Source organism: Amblyomma maculatum, chromosome 1 (genome assembly GCF_055883805.1).
Source record: "Amblyomma maculatum isolate TAMU_Amacu chromosome 1, ASM5588380v1, whole genome shotgun sequence".
Taxonomy (NCBI): domain Eukaryota; kingdom Metazoa; phylum Arthropoda; class Arachnida; order Ixodida; family Ixodidae; genus Amblyomma; species Amblyomma maculatum.
Genome location: NC_139344.1, coordinates 446,310,244 through 446,335,953, shown reverse-complemented (window position 1 = coordinate 446,335,953; position 25,710 = coordinate 446,310,244). Strand labels below are relative to the sequence as shown.

The window sequence follows — 25,710 nt, the reverse complement described above, 5'->3', positions numbered from 1 at the left end:
CTTTGAGGAAAGGGTGATAGGTTGGTTTCCTAACCCATAGCCTCCTAATATTATCCATGCCCGGTCATTCGATCTGTCCTCGGTCATTTAAGGGCCGAGGACAGTACAGTCCAACTTCAGTACAGTCCAGCCCACTTATAACGAACTTGATTGTCACGTGGCATTTGTGCATTGTATCCAAAGTTAGTAGTAAGTGGACCACCTATAATACGGGCGAAAAGAGCAAGCGAGACGAAAGTTAACTTTATTTTTGAAAAAGTCAGTGATGCATGTCTGCTTCTTCAAACCTATCGCATCACTGCCGTTTCTAATTTTTCCAGCGCGGTAATATGTTCATCGCCAAGGCCTCTGCTGCACACGAGTTCCTTAAGGGGGGGTGAGGGTCTTAAAAACTTTTTTTTTATTTCTTAACCTATCTTGCTGAAAATTGCCATGGTGATATATCTTTGAATGGTGATTCCAAATATGTATTTAGATTTGAAATACCTCATCTAGACATGAAAATATGGCAAGATAATGTACTGCACATAGTGTCTTTTCTTACGGGCCATTACGGCAATTTCTTAATTAAAAAAACTGGTTTTAAATATATGCTGTCATTTCCAAGAGCCTACTGCACATCCTAAACCTAAGGAAATTTTTAAGAAGTCATTATATAGGTAATGAATGAATAACAAAGTTGGGAGAAAAAAGACAATGTGGCAGTAATTAGTTTACATCTGATCTAATTGCTAGTCTATCAGACTTTATCGAAAACGGAAAGCTTTAGGATGTAGCTGAGATTTTACTGAAAAAAATGATACCAAGTTCAATAAAATCCGTGCATGCAAACATTATGAAAAGTTCCGTAAGGCAAGGCTTTTTACCAAATAAACAAAGCTGAGAAAACTGCATTCAAAGTTTTACTCACTGTGCCACTTTTGTTTTCCAATCACATGGAAAGATTTAATGCTTTAGCATGCAGCCCAGTTATTGGTGAACAAAATGACACCAAATTTACATAAATCTGTTCATGTAATGGCTGTGAAAATCTATGTATGGCATTGGCACTTGACAAAAAAAAGATGCTCAGAAAGTCACTTGCTACAGTCTCATCTTAAATCAGTCACATAAGTCCTGGGCAGTAGTCTTGGGTTTTGTCAGGCCTGTGCCTCTTGGCCATCTTCTTCTTCTTCACCTTTTCACTATCGGTGTGACCCTTATCAGACCTGCACAGCCTCTGTTTATTTTTTTCAAGGCTCCTACGAATGAGGCACCTGCCAGGGCTATAACCAAGCTGCTCTGCAACAGCTCTGCTGGTTGCTGCCATCCCTTGATTGAAGCGAGAAACTGCTTCTGCAACAGCCCTTTGAACAGCCAGCAAAGAGTCATGCGTGTTTTTAGAGCATTGGCTCCAGATAACAGAGTGCAGGCACTCGATAGCATTCTGTGTCATGCCATCTTTGCAGCGCTTCAAAAGGGCCTCGTCGCCCAGCCTGGCAAAAACTGGCTCAAGCGCAGTGCGAACATGGCCTGGCAGAGGGTTTTTGTGTGGTGGAGGCTCCACCTGGTTTGCCAAAGCACGATTGAAGGCACACCATGAATCAACTCCTTTGAGGACAGCAACTGTGATCTGGGGCTTCATCTGTTGAGGTCAGGTGCAACAGCGTAGCTTGCACTGCCTTTTTCATGCCTGCGACGTCGTGGCTATGGCTCCGCAAGGCATACCCATAGTAATTGGTGATCTTTTTCATCTTTTCTTGGGTAAGGTTGCCCTTTCCACCAAGAGATTGCCCTTGTTGCCTTCTTTTTCTCAACCAAGTTGCGAAGAGCCGTCCCCAACCGCTTGTGGACATGATTGAGGCAGTCCTTCTTTTCGATGGATATATATCCATACACGCCTTCCTGGGTCAATGCATGAAATGTGCGGCTATCACCATCCGAAAGTATGGTTGTGTACCGCAACCCATTTTTTTCCAAGGACCTATAGAATAAAATCATAACTGCTTCGGTCTCCATTCGTCCGGCATTGCAGTCAATGTTCTTCATACACTTGTGGTTCACAGCCCAGTCACTGTAACCATCATCACTGGGATCAGGTGCCCCTTGGCACCCACGACAGTACCTCGAAAGCACAACATGGTCCAGTACAAGGCCAGTGTACAGTTCTATAATGCAGCCAACTGCAATATTTGAATTGTGGCCACGCGTTTTCCATGTGCCATCAAATATCACGTCTACATTTCCTGTTGGGTTCAGGAAGTCTTTGTATAAGTCCTTCACCACTTTGACACTTGCTGCTTCTGTAGCAGTAGCAACTGCCTGGCAAGCTTTCACCATGGTGTTGCCCCCTGAAAGTTTTGTGGTGAAGTCCTTGGTGGGAGAGGTTCATTGTTGCACAAAAATCCGCTAGAGCAGTCACTTCCTTCCCTATACTTTGTATGCCTTTCATCGCCCGCAGATTTACTTCAAAGGGTGTGATGCTAGATTTCCCGGGCACTCGTGGCGACGAAAAGTGCCGCTCGGCGAAATCGCAATTCGAACATGTGAGCACTAACTTCACAGCTAAGCCATACTCTCTTCCGCTGCATTTCGCGAGTTGAACACTGGCCATCCCACACTTGCTGCAGCTTGTGGATGCAAACAGCTTCTTCGCTCATATCAACAATTATATACTCAGTGCCGCGATCGTCGTCTACACTTACTGTGCTGACGTTCATCAGCTCGAACTTGCGGGAAGTCGCGGACTTCTTCGCCAATGACATCTTGGCATTATCTGCACATTTTTCGCGTCCCGCGCACTCCGCCTCCGTAAAAAACACTGTGTCCAAACGTTGAACACGCGAGCTCGGTTTAACCGCGTCCGTCGGCGCTGAAGCGACGTGCGGCGTTGTCGTCGTTAGGCTTAGCTCAGCCGGCTGGGCCGCTTCCGACGACACAGAATTTGAAGCGACTCGCAGAGCATCAAAAGTCGATATGTTCGACGGGCTAAGTCCAGGCACATCCACTGGAACCGCAGACACTTGCGGTAACACCGAAGTTGACGCCGATCGGCACGGTCCAGCCGCGGCGTCCACCAACGAAGCTGACATCGACGATGTCGGTCCAGCCGCGTCCATCGGCAAAACTGTGGTCGACGAGTTCAATCCAGCCGCATCCGCCGATGGCCCTGCAGCTTGCGGCAACACCGAAGCTGTAGTTCTCGATGTGGCACTCTTCTTATTCCACGCGCGTCTCCTTTTGCCGACTGCTTTTCGCGTGCTTGCTTTCAAGCGTCGTCCCGTGCCATCGAGACACACGGAACAGACACCAGGCAGGCAAATACACACGAAAACAATAACTTCGAAGCTAAGAGGAGCGAGTTAATAGTCAAAATATTTACAGGAACGATGAGAAAAAATGCAGAACGAGAAATGCTAGGAAACAAAGAGGAGCGCAAAAAATCACGTGCCAGCGGGCAAAAGCAGACGACGAAGAGTCGGCAACGCGGTCGCGGGAGGTGAGGCATGCGTCAGGGCCAATCAGAGGGCTGCGCCTCGGAGAGCGCGCGCTTTACCCAATCAGCGGCTGTCTCGCGACGATTCACCCCTTGCGGACGGATGCCGAAAGCTCCGCTGTGCGAACACCTACAGCGTGTTGAGAGACGCCAGGAGAGAGAGCGGGAAACGAGCTTTCAAACGAGACCAAGATGGCGCCTATCGGTTGGCGCCGCGCGGAGCTACGGCGGCTTGAAAATGGTGCAAATTTTCGCGTTTGGCATTCAATTTCGGCTCACCGACGTTTCTAAATTGCCGTTATTTTAATACTTTGAGTAGGAATTGAGCTATAATATTTTGTAGAGGCATAGTCGGGACATTGAAGACTTCAAAACAGCAATTTTTAAAAATTGCCATTTCTGACCACTTTTTGCGATTTTAAGACCTGCGTCCCCCCTTAAGCGACGCGATGTAACCTATTGCGGTTTAAGCGTTCACAGCAACCGGCGGTACAGCAGCATCCTCGTCATCGTCCTCGTCGGTCTCTGGGCAGTCACGAAGGGCTCGCACTTCACGACAATAGCTTCGTCAGTGTATGGCTCCGCAATGACGGAATGACGGCGTCGTCATCAGCAGAAACAAAATCGTCCCAGGCAACGTCAGGTCCGGTCAGCTGCGTGTCAACGATGTGTTGCCACAAGTCCTCGTGCGACCGGCCTTCCGGTGAGTGATCTATGGCGTCCTCGGTGCCTGGGCCCATAAAACCCGCCTTGCGGAAGCAATTTGCTATGCACTCCGCGGTGAGTTCCATCCATGCCGCTTTCAACATCTCCACGGTGGCAAGCAAGCTGATGCGAACTGGCATGGCAGCATCAATCGCGATCAACAAGCGTTGGATGACGCGCCGCTGGTAGCACACCTTGAACGCATGAATGATACCCATATCCAGCGGCTGAATTTTGCAGGTTGCATTGGGAAGCAAGAAGAGCACTGTCACCGCACTCAAGGAAGGCTGCACATGGTGCGCCGCACAGTTATCCAGCACGAGCAGGACCTTCCTGTTTTTTCGTGCCATGTTGCGGTCGAACTCGACAAGCCACTTTGCAGATAAGTCACGACTCATCCAGGCTTTTGTATTGTTCCTGTAGCGTACAGGCACGTAGCTTCCAAAGCATCACGGCTTACGTAACTTGCCAATGACAAAAGGCAGCTGCCGGTCACTGCGGTCCATATTGACACACAGAAGAACGGTTATGCGCAACTTGCTGTTCTTCCTTCCTGCGCACTTGTCACCTTTCAAGGCATGCGTTTTAGATGGCAACATCTGATAAAACAACGCAGTCTCGTCTGCATTGTAAACGTCCCGTGGAGCATAGCTCGTGATTGTTGGGAGGTTGTCGGAAAGCCACGCATCGACGTCCTCGTTCACAGACACGGCCTCGCCGACGACCGCCTTCTGAAGGCGCTTTCTAGTCGTCGGGTCGGCATTCACGGTAGCACCAAGAATCTTTTTCTTGCCCTTAGCAATGGTTGAAATGGTTGATTTCGACAGTCCGTACTTCTTGACCAGTTCGCAGTTTTTTGCACCTTGAGCAAGTTCATTAACAATGGCCATCTTCGTTGCGATGTCGACAGCTTTCCTTTTAGCACCTGAAGAGGTCGACGTACAGTCCTCCATCGCACCAGGCGCAAGTCAAGCCCTTGGGCTCTCCTGTTGAGGCAGCCTTCAACTCCCTGATCTGGGAAAGGCACGGATGCGGCAACGATGTCAACGCAGTGCCATCGCACAGAAAGAATCGACGGCGCAATGCCCTCAGCGTGGGGTGGCAATGGAGCAACAAATGGAGAACCGGTTTGAGCCCTAGAGCAGGCGCCTGACTGTCCGGATTGGCCGACGCAGATCACGTGGATGCATCACAGCGACGTGGGCGGCGCCACTTCTATAACCAGTCAAGTGGCTGGGTAACCAGCGAGTAAAACAAAAATAATTCGCATTCCAAGTGCTGCATGTCCAGATTTCTGTTCATTTCCAGAATATATTGCTGTTACGATGAACATATGCTGTCCCAATAACAAAAAAAATCCTTGCCGTATGTTCGATCTGTGAGAATGACAGTGTAGTTCGCTTATTAAACGAATAAATTGGTTGCAGGTTAATGCATGAACGTAACTACCAAAGCGAAAAATATTAGGCTCGTTTTGTGCAGTTGACATCACCCTTGTGTGGAGTGCTCGAACAAGACATATCGGGCTACAAAAGACGAAAATAGACTCCAGCTCCAGACTTCTAAGCTAGGTGCTAGTGTCTACCTTGGTTGCAGCTATCTGTGGCACCACTTTCATTAGAGTATTGCCGCAACAACCTACCAGCTGCGGCGATATCTGGCCTTATTTACAGGGACATGTGTCTCCCGAGCGCTCTACACAAGGATGACGTCGACTGTATGCTACCAAATGACGCGAAATACAGTATGTACCAAGAGTTTCACCTGAAATAGCTGGAAATATTCTCTCATTCTGTCCTCCAGCTTTACGAAGCGTCACAACTAAGCTGGTCGTCATCACAACCGATGACTGAGAACTACAGGAATAAGCGCATCGAGTTTTCTAAATCCATTTTCCATCTTACTTTCCCGACGATCCAGACGAGCAGAAAAGCAACTATTTACCCAGTCGATGCAATTACCGGAGCATTGTACTGATATTACATACGAAGGCATTCTAACGAAGAGTGCATCGTCACACGGACATCCAAAAAGAAGCGTTGAGCAAGTATAGCTGTGCGGAGCGCCTTTCGTGAGCACAGCGCTGCGAAGTAGAGAAATCGAATGCCAATACTCGTTTACTGTCTATCATCCCAAGAAGGAGAGCGAGGGAGCGTGCTTACGTCGGCCAGATTGCACTTTCCGCCGAAGAGCAGCGGTCAGCGATGGCGGTGGTTGTGCCGCCGCTTGGCCCCATGCCCGCTCCACCAGCTGCCGGGGCTGCTCGGTTACTTTTGACAAAGACGGTACATTGTGTCTATTTTCGTTGGTTTCTGAAGATGGTGTAAGGAAAGCTGAGGACACGGCGGCGCCGCGCGTTTGCTTCGCGTCGCAATGGATGAAGCGGGGCCTTCAGGCATTTCTTCCTCCATGCCGTCAGGCACTGCTGCGCAGGTTCACCGTGCTTGACGGGCTGAAGTACAACGGTTAGACAGTGCCATGCACCTACTTCGCATTTTATTAATTACTCAAATCAGCCGTTATATATTTTCTCTCCAATTTCTCCCTAACACGGAACGAAAGGCGAGATTTCATGTTTACACCAAGTTTTTAATTAAAAGATTCTGCGTTTTGGCACTTTTGTGTTGTCCATATTAGTGCACATTTTGTTAGCAAACTTGTTTACAGGAATTTTGGCGCACACTTTTATAATGAATATCGGATATAACACAAATTATCGCACCCCGTACTACTTCGTTATAATGAGGTTCGACTGTACCTCAAATTGCAATGATGGACAGAGCCATGTTAGTCCGTCCAAATGACTGCTTCGCCTAGCTTTGACGGCTGCATAAAACCGGTATTTTTGTGCCTATGATGTCAGCTCGCATCTGTGTCATGCCACAAAAATGAGACTGTGGCCACAAGAAATGAACTCCACAGCATTGCTGGTGCTAAATTTGGACCCAAAATTAGGACACCGTAGAGTCCGAAATATCATGGGAGTTAGAATTGTTGGAGTCCGAAAAATCGACTACTGTATTTTAGAATGTTCCATTTGATTTTGCAGCTGGTTGTAGCATTTTTTCGAAGATAGTTCATTTGTTATGATTTAATAATGTCTGCCTTCTGTTTTGCTTTTCTATCAAATAAACGAGACTCCTTATCATTCAATGGTTTATATTGTTTTCTTTTTTTAACATGCTTGCTAGAGAGTGATAGCATAGAGTGATGTTGTGTCAGCCCATTTTAGCAGAAAGCAAAGCACTGTGTCAGTCGGGAAATTTTATAAATGTACTCATGGAAAAAACCTGGAAAACTCTGGAAATTTGGAAAAGTTGGTGGGTACATATTGCATGTGTAGAAATATGCAAAGCAAGCGCACTCCAGGTGACAAAAAGGTGGCACTGGGTATATGTACTGAGACCAGACCACAAAAGTGGCAGCAACGCTGAACAGTGTGATATGAACAATCGGAAACCAGGGAGGTGGATTGGGTTAGTTCATGAGGCGTGGTGAATGAGAGAAAACCAAGGAATGAGATTAGGCAATGTAATGTTCACTTCGCGTACAAGGGGAGCACACCTACAAGGGGAACACACGAAAGGGAAAACTGGGAATTGAGTGAAAGTGCAGCCCACAGAAGAAAAGAGAACAGACAAAGACTCGAAATGTCATTTTATTTATTTGAGATACTATATCGGCTCATTCAGGACCAAGATAGGACCGGTGTGAAGGTAACACAGGCAACAAAGGGTGACCACAATAAACAAAACACGAGCACCATCAAGATGATGGTGAAAAGTTCAGACACTTCAAGAATGAAACTGATCTGTTGTTGAATTTCTTGCCATTCTTCAGGTGTTTTAGTCTCTGATAGCGTCAGTTAGTAGCCAATCCTAGCATGGCATTAATTGCTCTCATCCATTGTCTCGCCTCTACTGGGTACATTTTCGGAAAAAAAAAGAAAAGACTGTGATAGCAAAAGGGGAGAAGGGTAAGAAGTGAACGGGGCACGTGAGAAGTTCCCAGGCAGGAAAATTGGAGTTTTGGTAGTAGTAGAAAGGAAAAGGAAAGTAAGGAGAAAAATATAGAAACAGAAGTTTGCTGCACCCTTGAATCAAGAAGAAATGAAACCATCTGACTTCCCTATGATTTGACACGCTATAAATTGTCAGAAGTGACATTGTATTATTTATTAGCATGAGAAGATCCTGTCTCCATTTAATACTATCCAATTAGTATGGTCATGGTCATCACAGCTCTTATCTCGCCGTGATATGATTTAGGGGAGATATAAACTTAGAAACTATGCAACATGGAAATGCAGACGTTAGAAATGGATGCAGAATATGAGGCAAGAACAAAAAATTAAGTCCGCAGTCATTAACATATGTCTTTTATATGCTTTGAAAAAAAAAAAAAAAAGCTGGGAAAGGCGTGACTGTGGACAGTAATTGTTCTCCAACGCTTTACTTAATCTGATAATACTTTGTAATAGCACAAGTTTAGGTCTGAAACACAGGAGCTTAGAAGTTGTCTACAAGATTTTAATGGTCTGTTGCTAGCTTTACCTCGACAAAACAGGTCATCGCATAAATGACTGCGTGAGGATGATTATAATGTGCAATTCCAGTTAGTCATTTCAGGATTTGTTGGCATGCCTTTTGCTGCCAACTCACCTTTGAGAGACTTGCTGAGGGCTCACCAGCAGGAAATCGCTGTTTCTTTCCTCAAAAGTTGGCCTAATATGACAGGGAACTTCCTGGTGACTTATAGGGTTTCCACCATTCCAGTCGAGCCCAGATATATTGCAGCTGAATATTTGCAATTTATTGATTTTGTTTTCTCCCTGAAAATTGCGTGTAAATCTGCAGGAAATTAGTGCAGTACATCAAACTTCAGTTTTGCTTGTTCAGTATACTACTGAACCGTGCACCTCCAAGTGGTGCGTGTCTTAAACTGCGTGTTACACACTACAAAATATGGTATTTGTTTTGCTTTCATCAATTGATATCTTTATTCTCTTTGTATCTCTTCTCCTTTTCTAATTTTCGCTTCATCGTTTTCTTTGCAACAACAAGGCCTAAAATACTTGCAGGCAAACAAAACAAACGGGAAAATTTCTGGGGAAGGGCCAGTGTTACGAGGAAAATATGTGGTACAGTCGAACCCGGATATATCGAACTCGAAGGGGATCGCGAAATAGTTCGATATATCGATAATTCGATATACAAAAATCGGCTTGTGATGGCTCTTACGATGCGAAAAAACGATACCGTATTTGTCGCGTAATCAACCCACTCGCATAATGAACCCACCCTTCACTTTTGCGCCCGAGAATTTGGAAAGCGAAAAAAGCGTTAAGGCCAGCTCGCTCACATGCAAGCGATTGAGCGATCTCAGCCACGAGCGGCAGCGACAGAGCGAAAAATTTCCAACTTGTTGGGACTGCGTCCCTCTCACCGCTCGAGCCACCGCGGCAGCGGCAGCGGAACAAGGTATCTGTGTTGCCCCGGCAGAAATTGCGAGCGCGCACTCAGTTTTGGTCGTCTCATCCACAGCTCATTTCTTGGCAGCGTGCCAAGATGCTGCGCAGCGATATAGTCGCGGTGGCGTTTATCTTCTGATAGCTCCTGCTGTGGCAGGGAGTGAACTTGGCAGAGTACCCGCGATGGCTTGATTGCGTAAGCCTGGTTCCATTTATCACACCGCGCTTGGGGCGGGTGTCATGATCGCAGCTGACCGCGTGCTTTTTCGTTGATTCATAGGTGCAAGAACAAACGACCCCCCCCCCCCCCCCAAAAAAAAAAAAGCTTTTTAACGTCCGCAGCCGGCCATATCTTACGCTGCGCCCCGCGTACAGCACAGCGATAAGAATGGATAACTCTCGCAAAAAAAAAAAAAAAAAACACGAAGAGAAAGGGAGAGATCTGCTGCTTCTTAACGTCCGCAGGCGCCATAGCCGCGTCAGCCGCCGCGCGCAGAGTGTTCGCAACACACGCTGGAGAAAGCGTCCGACCTCTGTCTGAAAACGGGCTGAGCTGGCTTGACGCATGCGTAAGCGTGTGCTGAAGGAAAGAGATAGCTCGGCAAAAGAATGGGCACACCCACGCACATGTCTTGCAAACGTCATGTACTGGCGCGCGGGAAAGGATAACTGCAGATGCGCGCGCGCCTTTGGGGTATGGGCGCGGGGCTGCCCAGACCAGCCGTCGCCGAACTGTCCCCTCATTCCTTCGGCGCATGGCTTGAAAACGTCACGCGGCAAAGGGCCAAGTGTGATGCGATCGTCTTTGGGGAAGGCACACTTTCCAGTGTGTGGTGCGGAGTTCGATATATCGAATGGCCGGTGAAATTGAGTTCGATATATGGCGCGGCTTTCCTATACTTTTACATGGGATTTTCAAGGGGATATTCCGTGAGTTCGATATAACCAAAATTCTATATATCCGGGTTCGATATAACCGGGTTCGGCTGTATCACTAATGGCGATGTGGATGCGTGATGGTGTATGTCTGTCTCTCAGGTGGCGCCCGGTCTCACAAGGGTTCCCTGCCTGCCTCAGCCCTTGGGTCGCAGCAGCATCACCACCACCACCAGAGGGTGACACCCTCAGCCACTTCCTCGGCAGGTGGCATCAAGAAGTCTGCAAAGAAGTTCCGCAGGTGAGGAAATGATACCTGTCCAGTTCCTGCTCTCCCGCTGGCATGTTCCAGTATGAAAGAAGCGGACTGTAAAACAACTGGTTTTGAAATACAGTCAAATCTCCACATAACGAACTCCGCGGGACCGCAAAGAAATTGTACGCTATTTTGAAATATTGTTGTAATGAAAAATCTGCGTTTATAAGCCAGTACAGTTAAACCTCGATATAACGAAGTCGTAAAAATCGGCACTTTACTTCGTTATAATGAAATTTCGTTGCATCGAAATTTCGTACCTAGCATGCGGAAACATTACCAAATCACTTGCCAGTTGTAAGCACTCATCCTTTATTTTCTCTGAAAGTAATCAGTGACTTTCTTTTGCGTCTGCATTGCAATCAGAGATGGCCTCACACTGCGTTCATAGGCCCACAAGGATTGCATTGCATCTTGCTGCCCAATCGAACTCGCGTGGCGCCGCAGAACATCAATTGCGTCAAGCACTTCGCGGCTGCTCGGGGCATCGTCGTCTTCAGCATCGATATCGCTGCCTGGGTCCTCCTGCGTGCTTCCTAGCACATCCTGCACGATGGAGTCGTCGGTAACTTCCTCGGTGGCAACGACGCAAGAGTCTGCGTAGAGGAAGTCTTCCAGAGCGACATCGTCAGGAACGGCCCCGTCACTCTCCAGGCACCTCCATGCTTCTTCAAGGCCGGCTTGATCGCCTTCCTCGCCATCGAACGGAGCCCTTTCATTAGCCTCCGTGCTGTTGTCTTCGGAGGCACTCGCTGCTGCTGCCACGCCGTTCTCAAACCCGGCTTTCCGGAAGCAGTTCTTGATAATTTCCTTTGATGTCGCCTTCCACGATATGGAAAACATCTCTAAGGCTTGAAAAATATCCACCTTAGTGGGGCGTTTTAAGCGGAGATTGAGCAGCAGCTTGTCGATCAACCGGTGACGATACGCACACTTCACGCTGTTGATGACTCCTTGGTCGAGCGGCTGAAGCAGCGACGTGCAGTTCGGTGGAAAAAACCGTAGCTCGACATTGGTAAGCTCTAGGTTGTCGACGTGATGGGCGGAACAATTGTCCACTAAGAGGCACACGCTGCGGCCGCCATTCTTCATATCCTTGTCGAACGCCCGGAGCCAGTCACGGAAGATGTCGCGGGACATCCACGCTTTCGTGTTAGAAGTGTACTCCACTTCCAGCTTCCGAGCGTTTCTGAAGCACTGCGGCTTCTTGCTCTTGCCAATCACAAGCGGCATTCTCTTATCACTGCCATCCATGTTGGCGCACAGCAGAGCAGTTATGCGCAGTTTACTCTGTTTGCCACCATGGCAGCGATCACCTTTCAGTGCTAGCGTCCGATTCGGTAGCATCTGATAAAAAAATCCAGTTTCGTCCGCGTTGTAAACGTCCGATGGCTGGTATCGCGTCAGTATTGCTGGCATTTCCTTCTCCAGCCAACTAGCGGCTTCAGGCACGTCAGCCGACGTTAACTCCCCGCACAGCAGCCGTCCGACGATCCCGTACCGGGCCTTAAGGGGGGACATGGGTCTTGAGCAAAATTTTCTTAATATTTGTCCTGTCAGTATGAAATTTGCAGGGTTTATGTAAATTCTTGTGCTGGTTTCAAATATGTTGTTAGTTTTCTTCTACATAAATTTGCTGAGTAGTTACAGCAACTTTGCTGTTGCAGACTTGCGGGAAGCTTGTAAAAATATCTACTGAAGGGAAATTGCTAAAATGCACATGGATCTGTTCCTGAATGTCTAAGGAACACAATAAAACAAGTTTTGTGCTCCTGCCTTACTACAAGCCAATGTTATGGAAGTTTTAAGTTTCAGCTTCACAAGTGCAACCACCCCCTTTCTACATCTTCGTATGTTTAAAAATTTTTCATGCAGTTGAGACCTTGTATAATAGCTTTATTGTGTTCCTTTAACACTCACGAGCCAGTAAAAATAAAAATCATTACAATCTAAGGAGTAGGAGAGCCACAATGCCACCCGCAAAATAGAAGGGTAGGCAAAATTTTCATTTTGAGAAAAATGGAAAAAACGAATTGCAATGTCAAACACTAATTTAATCAAACAAAAACTGTAGAAATGCAGGCCACTGTGGCCTAGAAGGCTCCTGGACAGTAATCTGCATTGGGTTTGCCCTTCTGCTTTCGTTTTGCTGCAGTCTGAAAAGCTGCAGAGGAAGCACGCTTCCTCTCTGCTCTCAGACATTCACTGGTGCAATGCACACGTTTACAATTTAAAATGGCTATAAACCTCCAGGAATGTAGTCTCTTTGCTTTCCAACGTCCAAGTGTCGCCTCTTTCATTTTGATTTGCAGTTGCAGCACATTCAGTTGTCACTTTTTCGTTTCGTTTTGTTTCGTTTTTTTTTTTTTTTTTTTTTTTTTTTTTTTTTTTTTTACGTACGTCGTTTGGCTACGTCCTCGCATCAAGACCGCGGTGAGGAACGTTTATTGCGGAAAAGAAATGTCATTTGGAGCTGTTTGCTGCTTCCCAGTGCTCTGCATTGCACTGGAAGCAAGTGAATTCCCTAAGGACTATGAACGAGGTCCGATCGGCGCAAACGCGCGGCGAGCTCTACGAAGACGACGTGTCCCGCAGTTTACGCATTGGAGAATAAGTTTGACGGCGATTCCTTATCCCCGTTCACTTTTTTAAATGCCAATATCGCTGCCGTATGTTTTACGCTTCGCCAATCTCGGCAAACTGTTTAGATCTGACGATCGTGAACTCCGCATCGCCAAGCGGACTGTCCGCCGCGCTGCCGTCATCGTTACGAACACAATCCGTCTACCGCTTCGTTGCTGGAGTTGGCGCGAGTTCAAGCTTTTCCTGTTTTGAGCTTATCTTTCTGGTCATCTGCGGCCAGCGTTATCACTGTCGCGGCGGGTGCGACCGCTGGCAGTAGCAGTCCCCCGTGCTGGGGAACACGCTAGGCCTACTTCAGGCTCGTACACACGATCGTTCGGCGCACGATTTCCGTCGGCCTGAGCGCGCACAGCCGGGGCAGGGCATCACTTGAGATGATTATTCAACTATTTTTTTTTACTTTTTTCACAAATTCTTGCCATGAACGCACCTCGCGGTTCGGAACCAAGCGCGGCCGGCGTCACGTCTCCGCCGTCTCCCCGCGGCTCGGGCGCGCCGAGCAGACGCCGTCAGCCAGCTCCACCAATGCGGGGACGCCTTATCGTCACGTGCACCCCGAAAGCCAATGGGATTGCAAATGCCACGTTTTCTTTTTTGCTATTTTTTATGCGACCAATGGGCGAATGTAAACAGCAGAGGCGGCAATTTGAAGACGAAAGGCGGCTCTTTCGAATGAAACCAAGATGGCTACGGTGCCGCGCACAAAATGGGAGCTACGCCTCGCGGAAAATGGTTGTTTCGGGGTCGTTTTCGGCCCAAATTTGGGCGACATCGATTATATAAATTGGCATTGTGACTAAAATACCGACCCTAGAGATGAAAAACTTAGCAGATAGGTAGATAAAGAGCTACTGATTTCGCAAATCACATTTTCTAAAAAGTGATTTTTTCGCGATTTTTTGGTCCGCAAGACCCGTGTCCCCCCTTAAAACGGTGGAGCCAACCACTGCTTGCCTTGAAGGAATCCTTCTCGAGCAGGCAACCGAAATCCTTTGCTTTTTGCTGCAAAATTGTGCCACTTACCGGCACATTCTGCGCTCTGGCGTCCATGAACCAGGCGAACACAGCCTTATCTACGTCTTGATACGTAGCAGGCTTCAATCGTTTATGTTGGGCGCTCGTTCCACACTTCACTGAGCTGAGGATAGACTCCTTGGCTTTCAAAATTGTTGAAAGCGTACTCATGGATATGCTGAATCGAGCCGCTACATCCTTCTTCTTTTCGCCTTTCGAAACTGCGTCCAGAATCGCCTCTTTTTGCTCAAGCGAAAGGGCTTTCCGCTTGCCACTCATGGCGGCGACGCGCGCGGGCATACACGAGGGCAACCAAAGCAACGCTGCGATGTATCCAGTACGTGTGGCAGCAGCGAGTGAACAACGCGACAACGCGGACAAAGGAGTACGGCGGCGACGGCGGCCGCGCAAGTGCGCAAGCAATCACATGGGTTGGCAGATCCAATGAGAGACGGGCGTGTAAGCTGACGCATGCACAGCAAAGAAGCCTGGGAGGAGTAAGGGGGGGGGGGGGGGGGAGACGAGTGCGCAGTCGCCGGCGACCGAGCAAAAAAAAAATAAAGACGGGCCCGGACGGGGGGAAGAGAGAGGGTTGCTCTCTCTCTCCCGCTTGCGCCCCATGAGGCCCATCAGCGTGGGTTACCCAAGTCACTCACGCTAGCACCGCTTTCCCCGCGGCCGTCAACGTCACGGCGACATTTTCCTTCCGGGTAATTTTTTTTAGGATACGCGACTTCGTTGTAATGAAATTGCAGCAATGTTACTTCGTTATGTCGAGGCAAAATATACATGGTTTCCAATGGGGAATAAGTTGAATATGCCTTGTAACTTCGTTATATTGAGGATTTCGTTATATTGAAGTTCGTTATATCGAGGTTTAACTGTAATCAAGCCTAGGTATGAAAATGACGTACTTTCGCAGTAGGCACCTGTGTAGACAAGCAAAACCTCAAATGAAAATGTTGCACTAATTTCGAAGCTGATTTATTTGAAAAAATCTACTATTTTCTTCAGTTATGTGATGTTAGAAAGATAGTGAGAGACCGGAAAGCGTGGCGTGACATGGTCCATGGGGTCACGAAGAGTCGGACACGACTGAACTGAACTGAACTATTTTCTTCTGCCATGCGGCAAACACAACCACGCACTACATTAGACCACTACAGCCCATGCACCTTCCACTTTGCACACCTCATCGGGTGCATGATTGCACCGAGCGATGAAAGTACGGACTTTGTCCATGTGCAAAAAAACATCAGAGTTCGATATGACCCCATTTTCAGTGCTCCCTGAAGTTTGAAAATCTTATTTCGGTCTGCCAAATTATCACGGTGGTTGAGGGGGCAATGCTAGCTGTTTGCAGAGGCAGATTCGCTTTGTCCTTGCATCGATTTCTTGCATTGAAAGCTGCATTCCTACCCTCTTGGCACTTCGCTGGCTGCAATCCATCACAGATCTCGCAGAAACTTCGCAATAAGATAATCCATCACAAAAAAAAAACTGTCCCACACACGTGCATGAACGGCACGAACGATCGACAGGCTAACGACACACAACATCGGAAGAAATAAGGCAGGCGGCTAGGCCTGCTGGCTACTGCATATTAAACCACACCTTTGTGGCAGCGCTAGATATGCTTATGATGATAGCTACATCCCACGGGCCATTTTAACAGAAGCGGTGGTTTCTGTTTCATGCGAGAGTTGCGAGCTGAGGCGCTCTAAATTTTAGCTGATTTCGTAATATTGATGTGTCTAGATTATAGAAAAAAAAAAAATGTACGCTGTTCTGAAATACACACTAGAGCAGAACCCCTTTATACAGTGGACGGGCACTAAACGAACCCGCATAAACGAAAACTCCTTTTAAATGAAACAATTTCAAAAAAGTAATTGGTTTCATACACAATCTGTGCAGAGTCGCGCTCGACAGTCGAAACCCCATTTTGCTAGCAACTCGGATAAACGAAACCGAAACTGTGCATGAGTCGTCTTTGTTGATGTCGATATCCAGAATCCAATCCAATCCAGTACCTTGCATGCCTTGTTTTTTGTTGTGAGGGTGCCATTTTCCTCTGTTCCGTGACTGTGTTTCGTGGCTTCTTTCCGACGTGCAGTATGGAAGAAGCTGCTAGAAAGTGTCCCCATAATGCGTTGTCTTTAAAAGCCAAGGTGAAAATTTTTGATGATGTGAAGTGTGCTAAGGAGTCGAAAACTGCTATCGCGAAAAGGCATGGCATCCCAAAGTGCACGTTTTCAAGGATTCTGAAGGATCTGACAAGATTGAAAAAGCATATAACAGTGGCGCTTTCGCCCCCGATAGGAAAAGGATGCGTCTGGCCGAACATGAGGACCTCGAGAAGGCACTTCTCCTGTGGTTCAAGCGTGCTCGAAGTTCCAATCTTCCAGTGACCGGGCCTCTTTTGGAGGAGAAGGCGAGAGACATTGCACTGCAGATGGAAATCGAAGACTTTAAATTCAGCGATGGCTGGTTAAGCCGTTTCAAGAAGCGCCACGGCCTTGTTTTCCGCACAATAGCAGGTGAAAGTGCCATGGTAGATAATGATGTTTGCCCTGACTGGCAGCAGCAGAAGTTTCAAGACGTACTTGCAGATTACGAGCCGAGCGGCGTCTTCAACGTGGACGAAATGGTGCTTTTTTTTAAGCTTCTGCCGAACAAAACTCTCAGCTTCAAAGGTGAGAGGTGCACGGGGGGTAAGCACAGTAAGGACCATGTCACTGTTCTTGTGGGAGCGAACATGGTCGTGTCCGAGAAGTTGAAGCTTCTCGTTATCGGGAAAGCAAAGAAACCGCGAGTTTTTAAGGGTGTCAAACACCTGCCGGTTTTGTATGAAGCGAATACCAAGGCCTGGATGGCCTTGGTATTCGAGGTATAGGCGCACGAAAATTGACGATTTGCGCGGAAAATAGCACTTTCTCGAGCCACCGTGGTTGAATAAAATGGACTTTTTACTAACATCAGGATCGAATTTTGCCTTGATCTTTTAGAAAGTTGTAGCTAAATGTTTAAAGATAATTTTACGGGCAAAAACTCAAAACTGAAAAATTACTCGGAAAACTCGCTTTTTCGACGCGAAAAAAAAAACACACTCTAAAATAGCTTCCATCTCTTTCTTATCATCTCTTCATGCAATTTTTTTCAGTTACACTAGTGGAAGTAACTCTTAAGAAGATAGTGAGAGACCGGAAAGCGTGGCGTGACATGGTCCATAGGGTCACGAAGAGTCGGACACGACTGAACGCCTGAACTGAACTGTAACTCTGGAGCTCAGGGCTCCCTCGGTGCCATTTTGGTCTTGTTCGAAACTGCGCATTTCAGACTTTTTTTCGAGTCAAGCGGCAACACTGTGCATACGATGGTTGCGATAAAAAGCAACCGCAAAAAGAACACACAACGCGCGTTCCCATTAGCCAAGCAGGGCACGTGACCAGTATGGTGGGTGATGATTGGCTCAAATGGAGTGGGTAGTCATCTCAACAAAGACGCCATTTTGTCAAGGCTTCTCTGACGTGCATTTCGGCATGCCTGGAGGCCCGACGAAGTTTTGCTCGAAAAAACCGTTACGGACATAAGCAAAGGAAAATGAAGTGTGCAAATGTATCGAGCCCACCGGAACGCGCAACGGATGCTCGGCAACTCAGTGTGGACTTGGAATCGTCGCAAGAACCCAACGCTTCGCCAGCTCTGCAGGACCACGTCGACAGCGCATCGTTTCGTGGCGACTCCGGCCGCCTAAGAATGGATACAGCACTCGGGACAGCCAGCGAACTGGAAGAAGTGCCCGTGAAAAAGCTGCACTCGGACAGCTGGATTCGACGCCTGCCACAGAAAGGAAGCTCCAGTGCTTTCAGGCTTCTACCGCGGAAGCGTCGATCACGTCAGCTACGCAGTATACTGTTGTGGACCTTGCCGCAGTGAACGTTCTCCTTCGTGTTGCGGCGTGCAAAATGTGCCGTAGTGACTTGAAGTTAGTGTGGGGCGACCGTGACTTTGGCCTCGCTAATTACTTGATATTGGTTTGCGAGACTTGCGGTGAAGTTGCCTCAGAATGGAGCTCGCGGAGGGTGGAGACCGAGAAGCGGGGCAACCCCTTCGAAATTAATATACTTGCAGTACGAGCAATGCTCTCGACTGGCAATGGCCAAGCAGCCATGAACAATATATTTTCCACTATGGGATTGTCCGGCCACTGCATGCATAAAAAAAACGTTTTAGGGCCACCTCAAAAACATGCTTAGACCTGTTGCAGTGCGAGCGGCCGAGGCTGCTATGGAGCAGAGCGCACGCGAAGTGACTAAGCTCTATGAGGAACTGTGCTTTGGGCACTGCAACAACATCGCCATTTGTTACGATGGAAGTTGGATGACGCGCGGCCACTCTTCACACATTGTTGTTGGTGCCGTCATCGAGTTATTTACGGGCTACGTGCTCGACTACGTAGTTCTGAGCAATTTTTGTTTGGGATGCGAAGTTGGCCCGAAACCTGGCACAGAATGCTATGAGGAACGGAAAAATGACCACCAGTGCCAAAAAAACACTGACTGTAAGTCAGGACAAATGTAAGGGGAAGCAGGCCTGATTTTATTTCAAAGGTCAATTGAGACGCAACCTCCGGCACACAACTGTCCTTTGTGATGGGGATAGCCGGACTTATGATGCCATTACCCAGGCTGAAGTGTATGGTTTTATGCAAGTTAAGAAAGAGGACTGCATAAATCATGTTCAGAAAAGGATGGAGACGACGCTCAGAAACCTGCTGCAAAAGCACAGGACTGAACATGGACGAAACCTGGGAGGAAAAGGGCGATTGACAGCGGACCTCATCACAAAGCTGAGTGCATATTATGGTCGTGCGCTAAAATCCCATGAAGGTGATGTGGAAGCCATAAAGAGGGCAGTAATGGCTACTTATTGCCATGTTACTTCGACTAATGAGGAACCTAATCATTCACTGTGCCCAACTGGTGAAGAATCATGGTGCAGGTACAATGCTGCGAAAGCAAAGGAAGAGCCAGTCCCTGGGCACAAATGAATAATTTGCCAAAGGATGTTAACGCCATGGTCCTGTTGCCGGATTATCAGCGGCTTTCCGAAAGAAAGCTGCTTGAAAGGTGTTCTCGAGGAAAGACTCAGAACTCCAGTGAGAGTTTGCACTCAGTCATCTGGAGCCTTGTGCCCAAAGCACGACTCTCTTCGCTTTTTGCTGTTGAAGCAGCTGTTGCTGAGGCAGTGTTGCGCTTCAATACAGGGAGCCGACATGCAGTGGCAGCAATCTTGGGGGAACTAAGCACAAACTTGCCAAAAACTTGCCTCAAGAGGAGTCGAGAGAGAGATGTACGCCGCAGCCGCATGTCCGGCAAGACACTTCAAGTTTCACATCTCCTGAAGAAGAGAGTTAAGCACAGACACCAGGACTCCATGCACCCTGATTATTCTCGTGGAGCATATTGAGTGGTTTTGACTGGGTTTTTTTAACTTTCCAGTGAATAAACATGTTGTAAAAAGTTTTTCTTCGTTTTTTCAAAATCAAAATATTGGTAACTCTACACGTTTGGAGGTGCAATATCTCTGGTTCTACTTATGATATTGCTATACCATTTTTACTCGCATAATGATCGCACTTTTTTTTTTTTAAATACTGACGCAAATTTCGGGGTGCGATCATTACGCGGGGTAAATTTTCTACAAAAAATTTTTGAGCACCGAAAACGCAAACAAGTTGCAGGTCAGACGTCTTAGAACATATATCTTGATTACAACCAAAAATAAAAGCTGAGTAAGGCTTACCTTCGCAATAAACACGCACATTAAGCATCACATGGAGTGCACAATGCCCACTTATTTTTTTTCGTCAGTACTCTAATGAAAGTCTGAATCCTCGCCATCCTCGCTTTCACTGCTGCACCACTCATCGGAAACGGCAGTGTCGTCGCTGGGAGCATCTTCACAATCCCACAGGAAGTCATCTTCCGTTCCATCCAAAGCGTTAGATATGCCTGTCTTCTTAAAACTCTTAGCCACTACCTCGTCGGGGATACTGCTCCACGCTTCTGTGATCCACGAGCACAGCATCTCCACGGATGGCCTTCTAATCTTTCCGCTCGGTGTCAAATCATGCTGGCCCATTGCCATCCACTCAGCATAAAGTTGTCGAACGTGGTCCTTGAACGGTTTGTTCAAAGACACGTCGAGAGGCTGCAGCAGCGAAGTCAGGCCGCCAGGAATGACTGCAATGTCCGTGCGCAGCTCTTTCAGCTTGGCACGCACGCTGTCCACAAGGTGACCCCTAAAACTGTCCAAAACCAGAAGCGAGGGAAGCAGAAATGCTCCTGGTCTTCTTCCCCAAACAGTCTTGATCCAGTCGACCATCAGGTCTGCAGTCATCCACCCTTTCTGGTCTTCTTCCCCAAACAGTCTTGATCCAGTCGACCATCAGGTCTGCAGTCATCCACCCTTTCATCTGTGCACGTATATGGATGCCACGGGTAAAGTTTCCCTTCGGAATAGTCGTCCGTTTGAAGATCACGTATGGTGGCAGCTTCCGCCCGTCAGCCGTCACAGCAAGCATGACTGTGCATCGCTGTTTTTCTGCGCCAGACGTCGTCACGAGGACGCTCCGAGCACCCTTCTCGTTCACAGTTGTATTCCGGGGCATGTCGAACGTCGGTGGAGTTTGATCGGCTTTTCCAATTTGTGACATGAGGTAACCGCATTTTTCGCGAAGCCTAGTGACGAAGTGATGGAAGTCTATCACTTTGCTTTCATACGCGGCTGGGAGCCGCTGGCACAACGACGTCCGCTGCCTCAGGGAAAGTCCATTCCGTCGCATAAAGTGAGTCGTCCAACCGGAGCTAGCGCGGAAATCCTTTGCGGCGATTCCCACCTTCCTAGTAGTTGTGCGCGCCTGCGTCTGTATCATTTATAATGAGACTGCACAACCATCCTTGCGCAGGTCCCTCACGTATTCTAGGACCGCCTCCTCAACACGAGGGAACTTGCCCGTTTTGGGTCCACGGAAAGCCCGCCGTGTCTTGTTCGTAGCCATCAGCTTCTCGCGCTGCTTCTTCCAATAGCGTATCCTCATTTCGTCCACGCCGAAATGCCTACCAGCAGCGCGGTTGCCATGCTCCAGTGCATAGTCGACAGCCTTGAGCTTGAACGTGGCGGTGTAACTGGCATACCGCCCCATGGTGAAATGGCGTAAACTCGCACAAAAACACAAAGCACGCTACGACGCTGCCGAATTGCAAAATGCCGAACGCCGCAAAACATGGAATCATGGGAACTCCAACGTTACTAGACTAGGTTGGGAACTCGTCGGAATGCATTCGCTGCGATCAACCACCAGGCGGCTCCATGTTCGGGGTGCGGTCATTATGCGGGGAATTTAAAAAATGGAATTTTGACTTCAAAATTCAGGGGTGCGATCATTACGCGAGTGCGATCATTATGCGAGTAAATACGGTACAGTCGAACCTCGTTATAACGAACACGGATACAGTGAATTATCGGATATAACGAAGTAAAAGCAAAGTTTGGTTGGCTGTGCTTTATTTCTATGGGAGTTCTATCTGTATAACGAAATGAAAAACTGAAAATTTGACACTAAATCAGTTATAACGAAGCATATTTCGTATTCACACGGCTCAAAATCCGCAAAGAAGCAAAAAAAAAAAAATTTTCAAAACTCTAAATTTCAGTTTTAATCAATCGCCTCCACCTAAAATGTGTTTGAATCACCCGCACTTTCGCACGCCATGCCATCTAGGGACCGTGAATGAATCTAGCATCAACGGCTGCCTGGCATGTGACCGGCACGTGATCGAACCACCGTCCGCATTGCCTCCACCTAAAATGTGTTTGAATCACCTGCGCTTTCACATGCTACGCCACCTAGGGACCGCGAGTGAATCTAGCATCAACAGCTGCCTGGCATGTGACCTGCATGTAATCGAACCACCGCCCGCGTGCCCCTGCCCCTACTTTTTGCCGACCCGCGCGTGTGCTCACTTTCCTCAAGGTCGTGCCGTCGTCTTGCAGCATGGCGGCGCCGAAACGCAAAGCAGTTTCTCTTGAAACAAAGATAAAAATATTCAGGGCGGTCGACAGCGGACGCAAGAAGAAAGAGATTGCCGCAGACTTTGGCGTTGCGCCTAGCACTCTGTCAACCATACTGAGCGCAAGGCAGAAGATAGAAAACGTGCACTCTGCAGGCGCCGTGAAGAACGACAGGAAGCGCGTCAGGTATTGTCACCACCAGGATGTTGAAGATGCCTTGTTCGCGTGGTTCAAGGGCGTTAGAGCGCGCAACCTGCCTGTGTCTGGTGCCGTGCTTCAAATGAAGGCAAGAAGTATTGCTTGCGTCTTAGGCCATGATGACTTCTATGCAAGCAGTGGCTGGCAGCAGCGATTTAAAGATCGCCACCAGATTGTTTGCCACACCTTGTCGGGCGAAGAAGCAGCCGTCGATGTAGAGAACTGCGAGAAGTGGGCAGAAAGCTTCCGCATGCAACTGGATGGCTACGAGATGCGCGATGTCTACAACGTGGACGAGACTGCGCTTTTTTTTTAAGCTGCTCCCAGAAAGGTCACTCGTTGCGAAGAACGAACTGTGCCGAGGAGGCAAGAAAAGCAAAGACCGCGTCACCGTTGTTTGTGTCAACATGGATGGGTCAGATAAAAGGCGGCTAACTGTTATTGGTAGATCTGCTCGCCCCAGGTGCCTGCGCAACGCCCGGAATGTCCAAGCGGACTATCGCTTGATCAAAAAAGCGTGGATGACGTCATCACTCTTTGAACATGGCTGAAGGCCTTCGACAAAGACATGACAGAGCAGCGCAGGAAAATGCTCCTTATATTGGACAACTGCTCTGCCCATAAGGTGTCTGTACCACTTGAAGCGGTCCGCCTAGTTTTTTTGTCGCCAAACTCGACCTCAGTGCTGCAGCCATTAGACAGGGGCATCATTCGCTCACTAATATGCTGCTACCGAAAGTGATTGGTTACGCAGCTCGTATTTGACATAGACAGGGGCATATCAACGGCCATAAACCTCAAAACTACGCTGGACATGCTGTACGGTGCATGGAACGAAGTGGCACAGTCGACAATAAGAAATTACTTTGTTGATGCTGGCCTAGCCCCATCCACCAGCGAGACTGAGCCCAACGACGCCCACGATTCTGAAGCTGAAGCGGACAATTTCGACGAGACGACATGGCGTCAACTGGCGGTTCCGAATGTTACGTTCGAGGACTTTATTGCTGCCGATGACAACTTGGCTGTGGCGCCCGAATTGACCGACCAAGAAATTGTCGATCAGCTGCTTCCTACAGATGATGCTACGAGCAGCGATGAGAGTGAGGAAGAAGGCGAAGAGCGAGCTCTCAGCAGCACCGAGGCCGCCGATATGGCGAGGAAATTGAGAAGGTACCTTGAGAACCTCAGTTCAGTTCAGTTCAGTCGCTCAGTCGTGTCCGACTCTTCGTGACCCTATGGACCATATCACGCCACGCTTTCCGGTCTCTCACTATCTTCCTAACATCACATAACTTCATCTGCAGTGCCTCGAGGATGCCATCTAACCATCGCGTTCGCTACCTACCCCTTCTCCGGCGACCCTCAACCTTTCCCAACATCAAATCTTTCTCCAGCGACTCCTCTCTTCTCATCAGATGACCAAAGTAGCTGAGCTTTAACTTTAGAATTTGACCCTCCAATGAGCAGTCAGGGTTTATGGTCGACAATATCGACTGATTTGATCTTCTGGCAGTCCAAGGAACTGCCAGCCTGTGGCCAAATCAGCTGACATTGGGAAAGCGCTGCACAGTGTCGATTTCGTTGAGAAATTTATTCTATTGAATAGTGTGAAGTGCCGCCAAATGAAGATTACGTCGTTTTTTAAATAAATCAGTTCTGCATGGCCTAAATCCTGATTTGTGTGCTCATTTTTGCTTGGCAGCGCAAAATGAAAAGTAAGGTTTCGCGTGCTTATACCACGCATTAAAGAAAAAAAAATGCTTTTTTTTCAGCTCTGTGCTTTCCATTTTAGGGTAGCCTTTACTTGGGTTTATGAACAGAATTTTTTTTTGTAGGAATTTGTGTGTACTTTTACAACGAATATCGGATATAACGAACAAATTTCCGCGCAAAATGAGACTTCGTTATAACAATGTTTGACTGTATCGAACTCACGGAATATCCCCTTGAAAATTCCGTGTAAAGGTGTAGGAAAGCTACGTCGTATATCGAACTCAATTTCACCGGTCATTCGATATATCGATCTCCGCACCACGCATTGGACGGTGCGCCTCCCCCAAAGATGATCGCATCACCTCGGCCGTTTGCCGCTTGACGTTTTCAAGCCATGCGCGGAAGGAATGAGAGGGCACAGTTCCACGATGGCTGGTCTAGGGCAGCGCCGCACCCTTCCCCCAAAGGCGCGCGCATCTGCGGTGATCGCTGCCGCACTAGCACGTGACGTTTGCAAACCATGTGTATGAAGGAACGAGAGGGAACCAATGCATCCGTGGTGATCGGGAGAGGGGAAAAACGCGATAGAGCGAAGCACAAGGGTGTGCCCACTCTTCTTCTGTTGAGCTTTTTCTCTTCCCTTTCTCTCCCTTTCCCGGTCTTTGTTTGCAGCAGCACGCACTACGCATGCACGGACAAGCCAGCTCGGCCCGTGGCAGATGCTTCTCAAGTCTGTGTTGTGAACACTCTGCGCATGGCGCTGACGTGAGATGAGCGTCTCGTGTCGTCGTGCTAAATGCGCGTGAGCTACGGCGGCCGCGGATGCTAAAAAGCGGCATATCTTCCTTTTGTTTCTTTTTTTTGCGAGTCGTTTATTCTTGCAGTTGTGCTGAACGTATGCTATGGCGGCTGCAGAGGTTAAAAAGCAGCATTTCTTTTTTCTTTTGTGAGAATTGTTCTTGTCGGACTGAACATGCAGCACAGCGTAAGCTATGGCGGCTGCGGACGTTAAGAAGCGGCAGATTTTTTTTTTTTGCGAGAGTCGTTCACTCTCACATCTATGAATGAACGAAAGCATATGGTTGGCTGCGATCATGACACCGGCTTTTAGCATCGTTCACTCCAGACGGCATTTGCAGCTATCACGCTTGCCAATGATTTTGTAGCAGTGAGCTACGCCCTCCCCACCCCAAGCGTGGCGGGATAAATCGAACCAGG

The 25,710-nt window shown here is 48.0% G+C and overlaps 1 protein-coding gene across 3 annotated transcripts in view; it reads left to right on the top strand.

Moving 5' to 3' along the window:
- Positions 1 to 25,710, top strand: part of LOC146209625 (uncharacterized) — a 65,905-nt gene that overhangs the window by 25,335 nt on the left and 14,860 nt on the right. For all 3 annotated transcript variants that reach the window (XM_084602583.1, XM_084602591.1, XM_084602598.1), the window contains one exon: positions 10,689 to 10,827. In XM_084602583.1, the coding sequence (XP_084458709.1) occupies positions 10,689 to 10,827 (139 nt within the window). The remainder of the gene's footprint in view (positions 1 to 10,688; positions 10,828 to 25,710) is intronic.